Source organism: Solea solea, chromosome 14, assembly GCF_958295425.1.
Source record: "Solea solea chromosome 14, fSolSol10.1, whole genome shotgun sequence".
Lineage (NCBI taxonomy): Eukaryota > Metazoa > Chordata > Actinopteri > Pleuronectiformes > Soleidae > Solea > Solea solea.
Window position 1 is genome coordinate 9,936,147 of NC_081147.1, and position 21,291 is coordinate 9,957,437.

General features: G+C 42.2%; 1 protein-coding gene across 1 annotated transcript in view; it reads left to right on the plus strand.

The window, feature by feature from the left end:
- tenm2a (teneurin transmembrane protein 2a) overlaps positions 1–21,291 on the plus strand; it is a 206,692-nt gene that overhangs the window by 145,564 nt on the left and 39,837 nt on the right. Inside the window, exons 5-6 of the mRNA XM_058649424.1 lie at positions 3,787–4,018; positions 14,611–14,849. Of these exons, the coding sequence (XP_058505407.1) occupies positions 3,787–4,018; positions 14,611–14,849 (471 nt within the window). The remainder of the gene's footprint in view (positions 1–3,786; positions 4,019–14,610; positions 14,850–21,291) is intronic.

The following is a 21,291-nucleotide window of genomic DNA, read 5'->3' on the forward strand; positions in this document are numbered from 1 at the left end:
TCTCAGCTGCACCGACATGTAGATGCACATGCTGCCCAGTGACTTTTCTCTCTTTACTGCAGAAAATGTCAATAAACACTTTGCCCATTCAGGGCCACAAAACAAACTGCCTTGGTTAGTTCCTGCTGCCTCTTGGCCACACATAGACATACACATACTGTGAGATTAATAAAGTGTGGCGAGGTCCTGCCTCTCACTCTTGTGTGTGTGCCCAGTGTGCTTTACACGGAGCGGCAGGTTTGCAGACAGGCTTATGCTTCTCTGTTGAATGAGGCCCCCTTGAATTGGTGAGCATAATGAACTTCCAAGGATTAGCCCGGGCCAAACCCACCAGCTTACAGCTATACTCCCCACTCTCTAGTCACAGGGGACTTTGGACAGAATAAAGTGGGTCAGGCTTCAGCAGCAGTCAAAAAGAGCGTCTTCACAAAAAGTGGCCAAGAAGACAAGACAGTGGGCTGTTGAGATCTTTTCACGATCATTGTTTACTCACAGCAGAGATTGAAAGAGAGAAGAAGAAAAAAGGGGGAAAAGATGAAGCGGAATAAAATGTGATCTGCTTGGCTGCTCCCTAATTGCTCCATTTCCTTCCCCGCGTGTTTTGTGTTTTATCAGACTGGGTTCCTAGTAAAACTGTTCCTATTAGCCAACCTGCAGGTTGTACTTTAGCAACCAGACAATTCATCTGACTAAGTCCCTTTTTCTTAATTTATTGGGTCCATTTACCTCCAGCGTACTTGTTACTGTGCTCTGCCTCTCTTCCAGTGGTTAGTCAGATTTGTGTTTCTGTGGCCAAAACAGCGTGTGGCTTTTTCTTTAGGAGCTCTGTGTGTGTAAGAAAAGAAACTACCTTGTGTCTCAGCCTTGAAGCTCTGGCAAACCCCACTCCTCAATATGTTCCTCAGACAATTTGAAAGCATTTTTTTACACTGATTTAAAATGCACATGATAATGAATTAATTTGATGCCATCCATATATTCTAGATAGATATATTTTAACTTTCCCAAATTAAAGTGATAAAAAAAAAAGTTATTTGTAGTATATATAATATTGGTTTAGTGAAACATAAAAGGAAAAGATCGTTCTCTATCGTTTAACATTTATCATTCATTTAACATGACAATCCGTGGCAATGCTGGTGCTCCCAGAAGGCAGACAAAATACATGGACTTATAGGTGGTACTTTTATCAGGATTTACTTTTGCCCGACATTATCTGGTGACATGTAATTGAATTTTGCTGCAAGATTATAGATAATAGGATTGCCATCTTTTCCTTTGAAAGGAAATATTGAGATCTTTATTACAAAATGAAGCAGATGTGAGTCTCTGGAGCAGCTGCAGGATACGACTCAGTCCCTGTGTAACAGTGTAGTGTCCGGATTGTTAAACAATGCGCTTTTCTCTGAGTACACACACAGATAGACTGACATAACACTTACACACACTGCAGCAGTTCTTGGACCTATTAAACGATATATTCCTCTTCCATACAAGGTAGGCATATTTTATTCATCTGATTTTGGATGAAAAAAAAACTGTTAATATTTATAGCTGGAAAGTGAACAAAGGGAAAAGGCATGCATCTTTGTACGAAGATTTAAATACAGCAGACAGCGGGTAGTGTATGAACAAGGGAGTGACGAGTTTTATTTTTCCCTCTGTGTGTGTGTGCGCGCACAAGCTTGCGTTTTCCCCATTATACGTCTCTGTGTTTTGTGCATTGTTTCTGTCCTTAAGCAAGATAAAAGTATTTATGCAGATTTGATGTCGTAGGGGCGTTTTTTTTTTCCACATTTAAAGGGACATTGCAAGGAGGGGTAAGTCAAGTAAAATTTATTTATAAAGTGCTTTCAACAAACGCGCTTTATCTCGGAGTGCTTTACATCTCAGCAAAGGACACAAACAAAATGCAAATAAATGAAGGAGAGAAAAAATTATACAAGGGAGGAGGGAGAAGAGGAGGGGGAGGGCTAGGAGGGCAAGAAGTAAAACGTCTGCATACTTTCATTTCCACTCTGGATGTATGATGCCAGACTTTTCCTGCAGGTGTTTGTCTGCATGTATGTTTGCATATGAGTGTGTGTGTGTGTGTGTCTGTGCATGCACGCGTGTCTGTTTCTCCCAAGAGCATCTTTGCGTGTGCAAACAGATGTTTTGTGTCTCTCCTGTGAAGCGGAGGTCAGGCCCCTCCATCTTTCTCTCGTCTCCTTCCCCTCTTCCCTTGTTCTCTTCTTTCATGAGCATCTGTTCTTTGGGGCCATGTGGGTGACACCTGCGCCCCAGTGGCAGCACAGAGGAATCAGGTCACCTTACAGACTGGTCGCCATTACAGCTGGAGTTGTAAGGGAGCTTGCTGCCCCCATCCTGGAGGAAGGGAATGAGAAAGAGGGACATGGAGACTAAGGGATACGCACACATTTTATTCTTGGATTAATTTGCATAATGTGGCTACTGTATGCATACACGCTCTATTTTTGCCTTCAGGTGTGTGTGTGTGTGTGTGTAAATTTAGTATCATTTTTGCCTCTTGACTGACAAATATAAAGTAAAGTGGAGAAACACCTACTCATCACTCCTCTTCTCAGACACTATATATTTATGTATCATTTTCAAAAAGATGACAAATGGAGGAGGGCAAGTGTGATCACACAGCTTAACAAAGCACTTGCATTTGTTCTTTTCACCCCAAAAGTATGTGGGCATATGTTTCCTAACTCCATCCTTTGATCAGAATGAGAAAGGCAATGTGCAAACAAACACAACATATTATAATGGTTTCCACAAAACAGTGATGAAAGTGAGATTTGTAGTTTGGTTGAAAGGAAAAAAAAGTAATTTGTGTTTTAAAGCTATAATTCACAGCCAAGTGAACCATCAACGTGTGTTTTCCAACAATATTTCAATTCAGTCTACTTAAGAATAAATGTGTCGACAATTTGTCTTTTTACTAAACCAGTGACTTTTTATCAGCTGTGCACTGATGACTTGCACCTGCCACAAATAGTCTGGTGATGGTACACAATGTGTGTCGTGCCCTGTACTGACTCGTATGTGGTTTATTGATTTTGTGTACAAGCGTATACACGTACACCCTGAAGACAGTCTTAAATCTGACTCAGAGAGCGAGAGGATGAGAGGATGAGAGGGAGATGTAGAAAGGTGATGTGTGAATGGGTGTTCTTGTCATCCGGGTTTGTTTTTCAGCTCTCTCACTCAACAGTCCATTAGTTCAGTGTTGGAGTGGCTGGTATTGGATTCTGGCTGACATGTTCGCCCAAGTCTGGGAGCAAGCACAATGTGCTGAGTGCTCTCTCTCTCTCTCTCTCCCTCTGTACGCACATGCCCATGCACACACGCACACACACACACACACGTGAAGAAAGTGAAAGAGGGACGGGGTGGAGGGCCTGGCTAAAAATAAGATGGTCAAAACAGAGAAATGTGAAAGCCTGTTTATCCGATTTCATGCATTTCACTCAAGTTCCTCACTATTCCAAGTTATCGACCGTTTGAAAAGTACAAGACCTAACCTAACAAAAGGGCTCAGAAGTAGCACGTAATGAAATGTTAATTGGGTTCATTCCTACCTGGTGAGTTTGCTGTTGTGAAATAAACAAAAAATGACTATTGTATAAAGTAGTTTCATCTGCTTGTTCTAATTTATGGATTTGTAATTTTGTTTCTGCCTTCATCTGTTGGAGGATAAATCCTTATCTGCAATTAATTCCCCTCACAATTAAGTTCAGCTCTTTAATAGCTCTCTTTCTTGTTTTTTTCTTGCAGGGGCTTCTAACCACCACAGTCAGTCCACACTACAGCCTCCACTGCCCCCGCCGCACAACCACCACACCTTATCGCACCAGTCTGCAAACAGCCTGAATAGAAACACCCTGAGAGGGGGACGCAACCCGATTCATGCCCCTGCTCCCGGCCCTGGAGATGGGCCGACCACCCCGGAGTCAGTCCAGTTACAAGACAGCTGGGTGCTCAACAGTAACGTCCCGCTGGAGACCAGGTCAGAGAAAATTGTGTTTTCTTTCCACTCTTCTATGTTTTTTACAGTTGACAGGTTTACCTGACGTTGATATACGGAGACACTTGCAGTATGCACAGCAGTGGAGTGATCAATAGTACAGACTTGAGCGGTCAGAGACGTGCTGCTTCAACAACATTCCTGTGAGGACATGGATGGTGTCAGGGTGAATTGCAAGAAAAGACCGTCCGAGTAGAGATCAGGCTGAAAAGTTAACAGGTAACATTTAAGAAAACAAGTAAGACTTTTGACACTATAGCTCAACACGATGGCTGGCCCTCTCACCCAGAGTGAGCAACATAGCTTGGATAGTTTACAACAGAAATAAAGCAAAAGTTTATTCAAGAAATCCATTTATTGACTCGTGTTCTAGATTTGTTTGCAAACCATTCCTCCTCTGCGAAGCAGTTAAATTGGACTGATATTAAATAGAGTGGATTTGGATTACATGCAGGGCACATCCATAAAAATGAAGACTGTGATACAACTCTGTTCCAGTTCACCAATCGTGAACGAAAGGTTGAAGAGCCAAAGGAATATGTGTCTATTTAACAGGAATTAAATTCAATGTATTGGCCTGTGTACTGTGATTGTTTTAGGTTCTGTGTAACTTTAAGAGATAGCTGTTAATAGTGATTGACTAAGGTATGAAGGTATGTCTGTGACGGGAAATTTACTCACCCCTTTGAATCCTTTGTTTCCCATGACAGAAAATGGCCACAGGTCTTTTGGGGATGACTGTTTGAGTGGCATCTTTAGTACTCATCCATTCATTGTTCTTTTTTAGTTTTTTGTTTGTTGGTCACCTTTTGTACTTTCTTATTTCTTGACACATGGAAAAAATGTCCACGTCAGACTTACAGTTTTAAAGTCTTCGCCTCTCTCTCTTTCTTCCGTCTCCACTAACATCTGTCATTTTAAGTAGATATGTAGGGGCAGCGCGCATGGGACGATGTTCTCTGTCTCTCTCTGTGCTCTAATGCAGCTGAAACAAATCTCCAGTTTTGGCCTGCAAGACCAGTCACCGCTCAATGATGGTTCTTGAAAGGAAACTTTCGTTCTTGCACTATCATTAAACTGATGACACCATTACATCCTTAGTGACCTTTACTTTACACCCACCTGAGATCAGTGTTTTTTTCTAACAAATTATTGATTGTCCTCACCATGATGAGTTTTTGTCTTATAAAAGATTTTTATAAATGTCTAAGGTGGCTGATTTATGTTTGCAGTCCATGACATAGAGCATGAATGTCCTGGATCAGCAGTAAAGAGAGAGGCAGAAGGTGTGAACTCTTCAGGAACAGTTCAACTGATTTCTATCAGCATATTCTTTTTAGCACAGTGTCATTTGTTACCAATGGACAAAAGCTACACTTTCCAGTTCACTGAGCAAACATAATACCGCTGAACGTGATGCTGCAGATTGTCACTGAACGTATCCCGGCCGTCATTCTAATGAAATGTATGAGCCTCCTAACTGAAAAAGAAATGACTCGTCGCTGCAGATTTTCAAAAGTGCACTCGTCGGATGCATTCTCTTCCTCATCCCCAAGCAAGACACATAGAAAAAGATGCCATGTGTCAAAGCTATTATACATTCATCCAAGAGTGAGGGAGCACGAAATACAAACCATTTCACACAACCTACACATTCCCTTTTGCCAGTACACAAAGAACATTTACCAGGCAAACCGAGCGTTCATGCACGGTATTACTATTCATGGGGCATGCAGTGAGGGAGACACTGCCTACATGCATGCTAGCATGCACACACTCAGTCTGAAAGCATTTACTCTGCAAGCTGTAGTTATGTTTCTCCTGCTGGGCACTGGGGCTTCCAGCTCTGACGGTCCCAGAGAGTGAGCTCCCCCAGAGTGACAGTGCTGTGCAGTATTTATGAGGCCTGGCCATGTTTAATTCAACCCCACTGATCTCAGCCTGTGCTTTTGCATAGCATCGGCGTGTATGATGGCGAAGAAGAAATGCACTGTTATATTTTCCCTTGCCTATTGTTTATTTAGACCTGTGTTACCATGGTGACATCATGTATGCCATGCACATTGTTTGAGAAGAGAGGAGATTATTTTTAGAGATCTACTGGTATGTGTATTTCTGTGGCTGATGCCGATCTTTAGAAATCAGGGCAGAAGATATGCTAATATGCAGATCTGATTTTCTTTTTACCTGAATCTGATATATACTTTGGTCTAATAATAAGTGATACAAAAAAAAATAATTAACTGAAATAAAAATGTGTTGAAGAACACTCCACCCTAATCTGCATTTTGTGTTTGCACAGCAGTCCACTTATACATGTTAAATAAAAGAATGCATAATCTGAATATTAAATAAATTAAACAGGTAATCAACAAACTTAACTTTGTCTTAAATAAAGTTTTAGTGACTTAGAAGCATTTATCATGTTTCTGAGAACAAACGTGTAAACTGCATTATTAAATTATGGCAAATTTGGCCTGATTTATTTGCCTGTCTGCTTAATTGTTCTACCTCTAGTTTTTTTCATGATATCTGCTGTTGCGAATGATGCATAGACGTTGTTGTGCTTGCCATCCTTGCAGACTTCGATGAAGCAGCACACACAGACTCACACATGCTGTTGAGCACTCTGTGATGCCAGTGTTTGGTCATGTTCATGTGGTGGGGTTGCGCATGGCTCAGAGCCTGTTGCTGTGAATAGAGCCCAGAGAAGCACACAGACTTTCCAGCACCACCCTCCAGCCCAGATTGGACCCTCCTGTCTGGTCTTGGCGATGGCTAAGGCTGGGTGGGCTGGCTGGAGCTGCTGGAGATGGTGACTGGGTCAGAGCCAGTCGGGCAGAGCCAGAGAGTCACACCACCCTGCTGGAAGAGCCCGTCCTCCATCTCATTATAACCAGCAGCTTGGAGATGATGAGTATGTGAGGGAGGGAGGCAGCCTGCTTACGTTTGTATCCAAGCACGTGTGTTCTCTTTCACTGCAAATATTCCCCACTGTAATCATATGTAAATCTTGGCATTTGTTGTCCACTCGTTATAGTAAATGTGTGTGACTGCGCGTGTGTGTTTTGGCATGACCCACTAGTTTGACAGCTCTGAGAGGATGAAGATTGATCACCTAAGAACACCCCAGGGCCTGGATGACTGGCAGGGAAAGCGAGAGATAGAAACAGACGAGGGTGAGGAAAGGTAGAAGGGGGAGTGTGGTTATATAGCAGAGAAATATAACACACGAGAGGGACACAGGGGGGTAAATGTGAAGGAATGGTTTACGGTAGAGGAGGGAGAGATAAAGAGGGAGAAAAATGGGGGGAGGCAATGATTGAAGGAGATTGTTTTGTGGAGTATGTGAGAGAAGATATAGAGGGAGAGCAGGGAGATTGGGCCCCATAGAACATGGATACATTTACTGGTGTGAGATAAATGAATATAGATGGCTGGTGCCACTCAGTGTGTGTGAGAGAACATGCATTTTTCAGCAACCATGCCTTTGCACGTGTGTGCATGTGGTTTGGGATTTTACAAGAAAGCACCCGATTTCCAATTGGTCCCTGGAAGCCTCTTGGCTATCTGATTCCAGTTTCAATCTCTCTGGGATCTCTGGACATTCACCTGCACCCCCTGCTCACTCTGCCCTGCTGTGGGACATAACACTAGTGGAGGAATATGGTCAATGGGGGAGCTGTGGTATCTCAGTTCATCTGTATGTATTGGTAGAGGTGTGTGTGTTTGTGTGTGTGTGTGTTACACCAAGGACACATTTGAAGATGCTACCTGTAGAATCAGCAGGAGGTGAAAGACAAAAGGAAAGACAGAGAAACCACTGTGATATGCATGCAGAGCCTATGATCTTCATACAATAAACATAATATCCAATATTATTATGCAGAACCACCACATCACTCCCCTGCCCACACTCGTTGCCCTACTTACTTACTGAGGTCCTATCCCCCTTAGTGGAGCATTGGCGATCAACAACACTCGTGCCTGTCTGCCTGTCTCCAGCTGGTTCCTCATTTCTGCAGTTCCACCTCAGTGTCTCATGTGCAGCTGTTGGTAGGCAATCTCCTCTTCCTTTTTCCCTTGCGAGTTCCAAGTCAGAGCCTGGCAGGTGATGCTGGATGCATGCTTTCCTTAGGATGTGTCCAGTCAAGCAGCAGTTCTTCCTCAGGATCTGCTTGGCAACTGGGTCATGTTCGCACTTTTGCCACAGCTCATCATTACTGATTCTGTCAGGCCACCTGGTGTTAAATTATGCTCCCTAGACAGGTGTTAATTGAGGTCTGAATCTTCTGCTGCATTATTTTGTTTTTCCTCCATTTTTGTGCCTATAAGCTGATCTCTCTGGTGGCTCAAAAAAAATTTTAAGCAGGACAAAAGCTGCTCATGCTTTGCAATGCTTTGATGGTGTTAAAGGTTGTGTTGACCTTCAGGATTTCAGGTTTCCTCTCCTGTGATCTACTGTTCTTGTCCTGCTTCTGGCTGCAGTTGTGTAAGAGGAGCACGACGTCATCGGCATAGTCAAGATCTTCCTGTTCCCTGATAAAATGCTGACTGCACCTTGTTTGATCCGAGGAGCCATGCCAATGACTTTCCTGTATGAGCCTGAGCAAGCAAAGAAAATTTAAAAACAAACTTGTGAAAGGCAAGTTCAGCTCCATTGTGTTGCAAACCAGATTAGGTTGCAACTGAAATAATAAACTATAAGACAGAACTGTACTCCCCTGACACTGCCATCTTTGATTGATTTTCAAATGTGTATGTGAAATACACAGTGTCCGCTCTGTAATCCAGCGTTATAACCTACTTGCAGTAAACATATATTGTGCTATACTACGACATACTCGTTTTATGAACTTGTATGTGTGTTCTGTGAGTGTTATGGTGTGTTGTAAATCATCTGTGCAGACGGGAATGAGTTGCTGTTGAGCTCGACAGATTTTTTTGTCTGTGGCCTGTTGGGTGAGACAAGAATGCTATTGAATCAGAATGTTGGCTTTTAGAGCAGCCTTGTTCAAATGTAGATTTGTTTTGTGTCAGGGAGTTGCTTTTTTTTTTTTTACTTGATGCATATTTTAGCACCTTTATTCCGCAGAAGCCTGATGTTTTATGCCTTAAGTCATCAATTGCAACATGAATAAATGCCACAAAATTGTGAATAATTTGGAGGTGAATTTTGATGAACCCTCATTATTCATATTCGATGCGAATAAGCAAATTCCTAGGACCAGAAAAATAATCCTGTCACAGGTAAAACAGTTGGAGTCTGCTAGTTGATGATGAGCTGTTGCTCTGTTATTTCTGTACATCATACTTTGGTACAGCCAAGAAGAGAGGAGAGCTTAATTGGTTCAGGAGCTTAAACTTTACCACGTCACTGCTTCAGGATGAAGCTTAGGATGTCTTTCCGACAGTTTGAAGGTAGGTCCAAATAAATAAAAGCCACTTATCACTCAGTGAAATGTGAAGGCTGCATTGAAGTATAAAATGACTTTAACTCAGCTTTGGTTCTGAATTTAAAAAAAAAACAAAAAAAACATGTCCATCTGGTCACCAAAATAACTACTGTCGACATTACAACATGCTGCTCTGATTAATTACTTTGTGGTTAACGTCCAATGTGATCAATCCCACACTTAACGCTACGTTGAGTCAGACAAAGCCTGACACATCTCATCTGCCTGGTGGTGGTTTAAACATTCACCCCGCTCAGTATGTGAGTATGAGACTGGTGTCGTGTGATGTAGCACCACTGCTTGTTTTCCCTGAAGCTTAATAGGCCTAATATTATATTTCATGAAACAGTGATTAGCAGCGGCATTCTTTATTCAGGTTATTCGGTACACACTCGCTATAAAACACAGCATGAATTCTTGTCGCATCAAATACATGACATGTGGCAACATGACAAGTGTCTGTTCCTCTAATTCACAATCAAAGTTTTTCATTTGCTGCTATTTTGTTGTAGAAACAGTTTGATTTTATCTGCCGTTGTTTGATACATTCATCTTTGGAGCACCTGCTCCCTCTCTAAAACAACAATTCCTTTAATGTTAAAAAAAAATAATAATAAGTGTGCTGTTTTTTTTCTCACCAAGGAAAAAAATCAAACTATTGAATACTTCATTTGATGCCTTGTATTGTTTTTGCTTGTAAAAAAAAAACATCATACAGGCTCCAATTGTTCTTCCATGTTCTATTTTCAAAGCAACACTCAGCAAATAAATGCCCATTATTCTGCATCCATCTGCCGATTATTGTTGGCTACAATTGTAGCACTGAGCAATCCTCATGACACCATCCTTGAGCATCCTCAGCTCCCAGAGCCCTTTGTTACACAGATCTGCTCGTTTTCAGTTACACACACACACACACACACACACACACACACACACACACACACACCTCAGATAGAGTCAACCTCAGTTAATTGTTCTCCACCTGTGATGATAGTTCTCAGAGTGCTATCCTGCGCAACCACGTCTGTGATGAGAAAATGAAGGGTGTATGTGCATGTGTGTTTTCAAGAGTGTGTGCGTGTGTTCACTCAAGGGGAATGTGAACTTTGACTTCCTGCTAATTACCCAGCATGCTCTCTGTTCTGTGGTTAATTGTCCAGGTCCTCGTTTCTCTCAATTGGGATTGGAATGAAGTGGAACCGCATCCCGCCTTCCTCCCTGTCTCCGTCTTTCATCCTATCACTTCCTTCTCCATCCCACGTCCCTCTCTGATGTCACTTTTTCCCCCCACAAGGATTGCAAATTAAATGCTTGGTAGCATGTACAGGGCAATCTCCTCAAAGAGACACCCACATAAATTTTTATTGTTTTTGCATGGGTGGCCGCCTCCGACTGAGTCTGTGCAAATATGTGTCAGTGTGTGAGTTAGTGCTTGTTCTGTGTGTGTGTGCGTGTGTGAGACAGGATGCCTGACAGCGAGGTAGTAATGGTTAGACTTGGGAGGACGTGGGGGTGGTGGGGTAGCTTCTGGCTGAGAAGGAGGAGGGGAGTGTGTCTCTGTCAGCTCTCTCTAATTATGTGTGACGTTTCCATGCTGGACCACTGTCAAAAAACCCACAATATTCGCACACAAGTACAGAGACACACAAGCAAGCTAACACATACCCTCGCCTAATGATACAGAGTTGTGATTGCTGGCTGCCTGCTATGATAGAACCCCTCCATAGTCCGCCACAACATAAATCAATGTCAATTACCTCCCCAGAGCACATTAGACACTCTCCATTCCTACTCGTAATTAGTATGGCCCGTAGACATATTACCATCCCACACCAAGCTCACTGTGGAGCCTCTGCACGCAAACAACAAAGCCGGGAACTGAAATGAATTCAATCGCTTGCGTTCAAATACATACCAGCACAACAAATCACATACATTGTGTGGCACTGAATGAGAGTAATTTACCAGCCCACTCTGCATTCACACACACTTTATGGGTATTGTAATTAATTACCGCTGGCCTTGCCGTCACAGGGTGCATCAGCGGCTGTAAATGAGTCGGAGCAAAGACACATGCTGGATGACCTTGGACTGTTTGTGTTTGTGCCTGTGCACATACGAGCCTTGCATCTGGAGGTTTATGCATACATATTAAAATTGATGGCTGTGACACTGAGAGAATGGTATTTTTAGACAGTAACCTTACTTCTTGTGCGCGCCATCTCCTTGCACTCATTCCCCCTCTATCTGTCTTTTTGTCCTCTATTTCTCCCATTTCTCTGTGGTGTCATGCAGCATACCTGACAGGTAAAGGGGGAGGAAAGAGGAGAGAATAGGTGGAGGAGGAAAGAGGATAAGAATCCTGCAGGATACCAATCCAACAATCAGTGGCATGAGATGATGAGAGAGAAAGTGAAAGACAGAGCACAGACTGGCTGAATAATTGATAAAGAGTGGAACGGTGCTTCCGAAGCAAAGCTTTCTGCTCTGAGCACATCACCCGTTTTCAGCAACTGTTTTTAGATGAGCAGACACGTGTACAGACAAGCTGTCATGAAACAGCAGTTAAGGACATCAAAGGGACAGGAGACCATACAACAAACTGCAATATTTCAAACAGCAACTATCAGACGCAGCTACAGCAGTGGGTTATAACTGGTCACACTTGTCTAGCCTGAAGAATAGAGACAGCGGGCACTGATACACGTTTGTGCACAGACACCTGTTTGTGCTAATATTAGACGTCAGCTTTAGTCCACTTGAAAAGATAACTTGTAACTCTAACACCAATTACTCCTGACTACATGTCATTTTAGCCTTTTCATTTCAAAAGAACACCTGTCGTACAAAAGCCTAAGGATTATAGGTTACACTGCACACAACACTACACTGTGCTGCACGGGCACCTGTTTTTATTCAAAAACTGGGGGAACAAACTTGGAGAGGCTTGCAATAAACATGCAGAGAGGCTTTAAGTCCATCCCTTTGTGCATTTTCAACATCTCTAAATGTGGTAGGAAAATTAAAAACGACAGAGATCAGTCAATAAATTAAGGAGCCAGTGAGCTGGACACACCAGGAAGTGCTGAGTCATGTTATTGTCCATTGTTTTGAATAGAAAACATGTGCCAAACATGAACATGTTGACCCGCCAAAAAGGATGGCGTGACTTGTGTTTCGGTGTTTATCACTTTAAGTGTTTATCACCAGGATGGGGAAAATATTTGGATTCCTTATAATGTTACCAATAGCACGCACACATGCACTTACACACACGCACATAGCAAGTGCAATATACTAGTGCTGGGGTATAAAAGATGGTTCGATCTGAGCCCGAGAGAGGCTGAATTCGATTTGCATCCATGCTCCATTCTGTTAACTTTTAACTTTTTAAATTCAAAATAAAGCTTGTTGCCGGACAACAAGGCAAATACTTTATCCATGCCAACAGCTGTGTCTTATTATGTTTAAAAATAGTACTGTACAAGAATGTACAAATCTTTTTTTAGATTCTCTGGATTTGGCTTATTTTTCTAACAGAATCTTTGTGACCTTTGCAGATAATTAAAGCTAATAACAAATTAGGTCAGTAAAAAAGTGTATGCACTGGAAATGGTCAGACTTTGCTCTGTGTACGCAGAAAGTACATGCTGTTGTAAACAAGGAAAATGTGCTCATAAATCAAGGACTTCTGGAGATAAATATTTGCAATGTGCTGTTTGACATTTGAAGCAAGACAGGGTCTTTGTTTGTGTTTGGAAGCCTAAGGTTATTTTTGCCTGTAGTCTGTTGAGTTAACTTAGCTTGTGTGGGTGCTGTTTCTAATTCTATAATGATTCTTGAGTGAAGTTAGTGCAACGTGTATTAATACAAATATTGATCAGAGATAACAAGCTGAGTTACTGTTTAAATTTTCACAAGCTTTACTTTACATTGCAGTGGTTTATTATTTCACTGTTATTACTGGTGTTCACTTTTATATTGTGTTAAAGTAGGTCAAGCTGCTTAGATAATCCAGCCTGTTTTATTGTCCTTCCCCTAACCATACTTGGTGAGATCCTAGTGTTAAATATACAGTGTTTATATATTTTATGGCAGATTTTCCTGTAGCCAACGCCAGATTATATACTCCAGACAAGATGTCCTTACAGAAACATCCTCTGTCTTAAGGTCAGCAACTTAAACACATACACACCAGTCATATTTGAGGTTGACCTCACCTTTTTTCAATCTGTCACTCTCACCTGACAACTTTATTTAGCCATACCAGCTAGAGTCTGTGCTGGAGCTCCTCACTCCCAGAGTCACAAATGTGTCACTAATGTTCTTGTCGTGTCCTTGAAAAGTTCCATGAAGTGCAGCGATTCATTTTCTTACTTTGGCTACAATGTACACTCAAGGTCAGAGAGAAAGGGAATCTGAAAGGAGTGAATGAATGAAGACATGATTACAGACAGAATGTGTTGAGTAATATGAATATGTGCAGTACAAATGTATGTGATAAGGAGTGGTATGACAGTAGGGTGATGAAAAATGAGAACACTGGAAATGGGAAAAGAAGCGGAGGGGGGAGAGGAGCAAAGGCGAGGCATTGGGTGAGCAGGTGCAGTGATAGCAGAGGATAATGGGTAATATGAGCAAACGGATGATGGTTCAAAACCCATCTTTTATCCTCTTTCTGAGCTCTGACCCCACTGAGGCAATAAAGACAGGAAAGACCGGGGATGGCATTGATCCTCCACAGTCACTGAGAGCAGAAACGAGGCACATTGTAAGTGAGGTGAAATGAAGAAGAAAAAAAAGAGGTTTAGAGGAGGTGCAGGTTAAAAAGAGACCTTGGACTGGAACTGCGCTGAATTGGAGACACAATCAGTTCAAGGATGTTCAAATCCATATGGCACAAAGGTTTCATCAGAAAGAGATATTGGATAGAAGTGTGCACATATGTGACCCTCTCATCTGTGTCTCCCTTTTAATGTTTACTTTCCTGCAGAACTACCGGAGTGTTTCTTCCATTTATTTTGAGCAAAATCGAAAAATATCAAAATGTCTTTTCTTTTTTTTCTACCCTTAGAGTGACATTTTTCCCTCTCTCTTTTGTTGTTTTCTCTTCAGGCACTTCTTGTTCAAGACTTCATCTGGGACCACCCCTCTCTTTAGTAGCTCCTCCCCTGGTTATCCTTTGACCTCGGGAACCGTGTATTCGCCGCCCCCTCGCCTGCTACCCAGAAACACCTTCTCCCGTTCAGCCTTCAAGCTAAAAAAGCCGTCCAAGTACTGCAGCTGGAAATGTGCCGCGGTGACAGCCATCGCAGCTGCTGCCCTGCTGGCCATCCTACTGTCCTACTTCATCAGTAAGTGAACACGCACCTGCTATTATTGATGGAGGAGATTAATTACATCTTGTGTTTTAATTATATGCCTTATAATGGAGAATTAAGTGAAATACCTGAGCAGTAAAATGTTAAAAGGACATTCATAAAGATAAATAGACAGAGTCAAGCATACATTTAAATGAAATGTCTTAGTAATAACTACTCTTAAGTTACTCAGCCAACATTGTTCTCCACTGTAATTTGTATTAAAATTGCACCAGAACTAAAAGTGTCAAGCTAATGGCCAGTTATAAACATGAAGGCTTTTGATTACAGTATGCACAGTGTTCGGCCTATAGACTTTATAGAGAAAGTCATCTAAGTCTGATTTGCTTGTTGAAGCCAACCAGGAGTGTTTTGTCTCTCTTTACACCAAACTCAATTCACAATTATCTCTTAAAAAAGATGGTATACAAACGACAAAGAAATGATTTTAAAGAAAACGTTCATTTATTTTAATAATACATTTTCAAAAGTTATTTTCCTCTTGAGGTGAATGTGCAACTGAACACAAACCCACCTGCAGCCTTTAGCTGCAATTGCATTTGAACAGTTTGTTTGCAGTGGATGGTGATTTGCTCAAAGGTCTGACGCTGCAAAACAAAACCAGTTCCATGTTACTAAGGAGACTGAGCCTTTTCAGGAACAATTTGTCAGTGCTTCCTGTCTTCTTGTTAGTTTCTCTGCAGAAATGCTGGGGGTGGGCTGCAGTGCTGCATCACTACCACAGAGGTTAAAGAGAAATCAATTTTCATTAAAAACAAATCTTCCTAAACCATTCATTCAAATTATTTCATTAAATCAATTAATTGCCCAGCCCTAATAGGGGCCTGGTTGCAGGTGTTGTCTCTGAATTTCCCGTTGCAAAACTTCAGACTGGCGTCGTTGAAATCATGATTCTCCTTGCAAGTGGGAGCTCAGATTCTTTTGTGTGACATCAATTGTGATTGCCACTTGGTTTGGCCAGCTCACTACCTTGTTTAAACCCAGGGACAGTTACATAAAGAAGCAGGGACAGTAATAGCTTATATTTTGTTGGTCCACCCTCCCACTGCTGTGGCTGCCCACCAAGCATGGAGAACAAAACCTTGGTAGTGGATATTAAACCTAAATATAATTAAACTGCCATCACAAACAAAAAAAGATTGGTTAATGCAAATGTTTATGATTTACATCTTATAATCACAGCATTCACAACAATTACTCAAAATAAGTAGGTGCAGGCAGGTAGATCGAGGCTGTTTACAGCATGTGGTCCACCAACCCCCCACCATCCCTCTCACTCTCCCTCCCTCTGTGGTTTACCTGCTGTCTGTGGATTAGTTACTATGCGGTAAAAATGGAACTGGGGCCGAAAGTTCTATTTACAACCAGGAAGAGCAAGCAGCTATGAAACCAAACTAATGGCATGTTCTGTATGTCTATCGATCTCCTCCTCTCTGTTTAGGAGGCTGCACAGCGCTGCACCTACACACAACAAACACTGCTCCACACACTTGTGTGATTGATTTCTCCTTGACTTTAAAATGCATCATAACAGCCAAACAAATAAACTGAGGATCTTCAATGGGAACTGTATAATATTTAATATGACATTATTAATGCGGTAATGTTTTTACATATTTTTATAGCGTAGAAGGGGATGCCGGATCTAATCTAATGTGCCAGTCTGAGTATGGGAGGTCCCGGATCTTGTTCTGGCAGAATCTGGCACAAATTATTCCTGCTCAAGGCGTGAGTTATAGACTTGAGCAGTACTGTTCAAATCTGACTCAGCAGGAGTCCTGGCCTCCACTCAGCATCAGCAAACAGCCTGTCAAACAGGTAGGAAGATACATAAACCGCAGGGGCTGTTTCTATGAGCAGGTATCAGTCAAGGTAGGAATCCTAACAAGGCCAGCGGGAAGAGGATGTTTTTCACTGATCTGAAGACAATGAGCAATCGTGCAACTCAAAGAAATGGCAACTATTCAGAGGAGAACACTTACTGAGCACATCAGCTAGAGATTCAGACGGTTGGCTACTGGTGGATCGGGAGGGGGGGGGTGCGAGAGCCAGAGAGAGAGAGAGCGAGACCATCGCTTAAAGCCTGTGCAAGCGTTTGTGGGCGTTGATTGTATTTTTTTTTTTTTCAACAATGTCTGCACGTGTGTGTATTTGTGTGTGTTCGTATGTTGAGAGAAAACAGGAGAGAGGAAAGACAATGAAAAGAGAAGAGGGAATAGGGAATATGTGTTTGTGCAAATGGAGGGGGGGGGGGTGTGTGCAGATGTGTCACTGAGCCCTCTTACCCCAGAGACTAATGTCAACAGATGGGGGGCTCTCAGGAAACAGTGGCATCAGCAGAAAGAACAACCCCCTCATCACCTCTGCATACATTATTAATATAATGCAGAGGTGGTGATGTGTGTGTGGTGTACGTTTATATGTATATACATATATGTATATGTATATATATAAGTATATATCCATGAGTCCAGTGGGTGTGGGCTTGATGCACCCCATCTGGTGTGTGTGCTCCAGAGCAGATCCAGACCCCTCTCTCCTGGCGCACAGAGATGGATCCATCCTCTCCTGAGCATTTATTTATGTCACACTACATTGGACAATCGAAACCGGTCCAGGGAGGAGGAGGAAGGCCTCATACACCACATAGTTCACAACACCTCCTTAAGACGGGGATGTAGTGGAGCACCGAAGCGAAACCTCTGTTTTAACATAGTTTTCCTCACCCGAAGCTTTAATTACATTTTTTTTTTGTTTGTTTTCATCACGACTTATAATTAGTAATAATAGCTCAAGAAAGTTAAATAAAGATGTAATCGGGGGGAAAAAAAACTGGGAAACTGTTGTACATTTTTATTAATTAGTGAATACTAACTCAGTGTCAGACAAGTCAGCTGCCTCAGAGTAACATTGGTTTGTTTCCCATCTTAATAAGGTACTTTATTTATATACGTGTGACATTACTGTCAAATGTGGCTTCTTTTTAAATGGAATCAGTGAGTGAAGAACCAGAGTTGCTTATATGGTTTTCTTCAAGCAGAATTGTCTGTACATTTAGTGTTACAGAAAATAAATAACAAAATAAAGGCTACCATGGTTCAGTGTTTTACCCCCAACCGTAATTGTCCAGCATGGCTAAAATTCAGTCAGCCGAATGGGGTCATAGGGATATTTCAGTGTTTTATCACTTTTGCTAACTGCTGGGGCCTGTTTTCGTCTGCAGTGAGGAAATGTGTTGCTCTGTTTTTTGTCTGTGCCGAACAGAGCTGTAGCAGTGCTGCCAAGCCTGAAGCCCCTGTGTTTACCTAGCTTTTTGTAGCATTAATCGAGCAGCGGGTTTCAGTCGGAAGAGCTCGCCGCTCATAAGGGGGGTCTGTATCTGGAGTACCTTGTTTATGTGGAATGGTGTGTGTGTGTGTGTGTGTGAAAGAGAGAGAGAGAGAGAGAGAGAGCTCAGCGCTCACAGGGATTGTGCAGAGCACCCAGAGCCATGCAGCGTGAAGAGGACCCCTCTGAGGCGTCCACCCAGGAGTCCACTCATAAATAAAACCAGAACACATGCGCCTGAGCAGCATTTTTCTTGTGTGCACGTGAACGTGCATGTGAGTACTTCTTCCCATACTCAACGACCAACTCACCATTGTGAGTGCAAAATGTCTCTGATTATGTGGTTTTTAGGTATTATTTGGCCTTCAACTGATTTTTTTTTTTCCCCCTTGCTTTTTCTTCCAAGACCATAATAACTGTAGCTTTAGAAACTGCTCTATAAGTTTGCAGCAGCACAAAACACACCTGTATTCACACACACACACACCGAGAACCTTTTAAAAAGCAGCACTTTGCATGCTTCCAGGGTACATAGACAATGGCTCTTTGAAGCAATATTCACAATGTCCTTCTTTTAAAATGGAGATACCCACTGAAAGATTCAGAAAAAGACCCGTGTGCATTCCTGCACCTGTGTTTGTATGAGTTGAAGTGAGTTTATTTGTATGTAAGGACCAACAGCATTGCTGGTTAGAAATGTTTAGCAACCAACTCCAGCAGAGTATGGCCTCCCTCTTTACGTGTGAAGGAATGATTGAACGGATGGAGGGAGGAGGATAAACGAGAGCGCTTGTTCTTCATTCCCCTGGCGTCTTGTTTGCTTGCTCCGCATGGAGCACCAGAGCCAAAGGAGAGGTGGTTGCTAGGATACAGGTGAACGGTTGGCATACAGGAGGGAAGACAGGTCCGTTATTGTGAATGGCAACCTGGAGAGCGCAAGATAGAGGGAAGGCAATGGAAGAGGGAAAAAGAAATAGGTGGAATAGAGTTGGGGCAGGGAGGGCAAAGGGGGGGAAAGGGAGACACGTCACTGTCAGCATGTAGATAGAACATCAAGAGGGAAGGAAGGGAGGATAGTTGATGGGACAGACGGAGGAGAAGAAGGCTAAGCTAAGACTGATGTGTCACTGTCAGTACCAGTAGGGGGTGTGGGGGGGGTGGGTGATTGGAAGGAGGAGCAGGAGTGACAAGACAGCCAGATGTGGAGTAGAGAAACTGAGTTGGAGGCAGAAATAGGGGAGATGAAGGAGAACGTGGCCTCCTGAGGTTCTGTCACCTGCAGTATCTGTGGGACTAATGTCTACTAATTGATCACAGCGAGAAGAGAACAGAGGGAGTGTGACAGAGTGAGGAGACAATGTGGAGGACAAGAACGGGGGGAGGTGACAAAGGAAGTTAGAAAGGATAAAAAGAGAAGAAGGATGTAAGCTTGTGAGGAGAGAGAATGTACAGAGAGACAGAAACGAACAGAATAAGAGATGCATTGCAGACGAGGGAATACACAGATGAAAGATCGGGGACATGTCAGACTGCTGGTGGAGGAGGAGTTTTTTTTTGTACACGCACGAACGTACATGTGCACATTCGCACACACACACAGACACAGGTGTGCCCTTCACTGCGACGAGCAAACTTGCTAGCGGGCGCCTGTGTCACCTTTGCAGGGGTGTTTTTCGTGCGAATGTGTGTGTGCGCGCATGATGGCTGAATTTGTCAGGCACAGTGGCACACTCCACATGGTATTGTCACCACTGATGAATGAGAGAGAGCACACACGCTCACATGCACAAACACACACACACACACACACATACATTCACAGTGTATTTTTAGTCCTACTCTCAGCTCCCCTGTCTCTGGATTACACACACACACACACACACACACACACACAGAGTCACCGAGTGTGACCTTCATGCCTCTAAACTGACCACTTTCCATCCATCATTGCTGTCTCGCTGTTCCAGACTGATCACAATCGCTTACTGCCCATTCTTTCCGGTTATAAGTTTCTGGTTTGAGTCATATCACTGTCCCCCTTACATAATAACATGTTAATAATTTTTACTGTGGAATAATATTTATATATATATATATACATATAATATTTTATGTTCCAATTTAAGTTTGCTTAAAATCTGAAAAGAGATGCTGCACTGCCAGAGTAATGATGGAAAAGTTGGCCATGGTGCGGTATCTGTACAGACTTGACTCACTTCTAAAACCAGATTGTCTTCACACAAGAATGACATCATCAGATCAGATCAGAAAGAAAGAAAGAAAAAAAGCTGAATTCCTGCACACTGTCAGCCCTGAATTTACAGTGTTTCGGTCGTAGGACCTTTGTCAGCCATTAAATCTGCCATATGAGAAACCACACCATTACAGTAAAGTTTCAGGCTGTTAAAACCAAAACAAAAAGGACGGCCAAATCTCAAAAACCTGAGCCAACTGCTGCATCATGTAGATAAGAAGCATATTTTCAAAGGGCCATATCACTTTAAAACAATTACCACCATATTTCATGTCAACATACCTCCATTTATTTTGTTTCCTATGACGAGACAACACTAACAATTACAGTTCACTATAAAAAAAAATGTTCTATGATGTGTTAAGCAATATAACTCACAGTGGCTGCTATAGGTTATGTGCCTGTCATTTACAGGCAGTCCAGCCAAAGAATAATGGTCTGTTGCTGGACTGTTTGTTTTTTTATATACTCTTTGACCCCTTCGGGTTATGTTCATTGCAGAAAACATGCAAAACAATAAATTAAAAGACAGTATGTTACATACAAATCTCTCTATTCAAACTTGATTAAATAAATGAACAATAAAAGACATGACGTGAAATGTTAAATGTTAGATAAATATGATTTTTGTTATCTTTACAATCTTACCAATCATTTCCCTACCACTTCGGTTTATGTGTGACCTGTACAGGCTTAATACACAATGATAACACATTTATTCTCCCAACTTTAATGTCAAAAAACAAACTTTTTAAGTAAACACAACAAAGACAAGTGGTTAGCCCTTGAGTATTGGGCCTATCTCATTAACTTGCAGGTATCACAATATGGCTT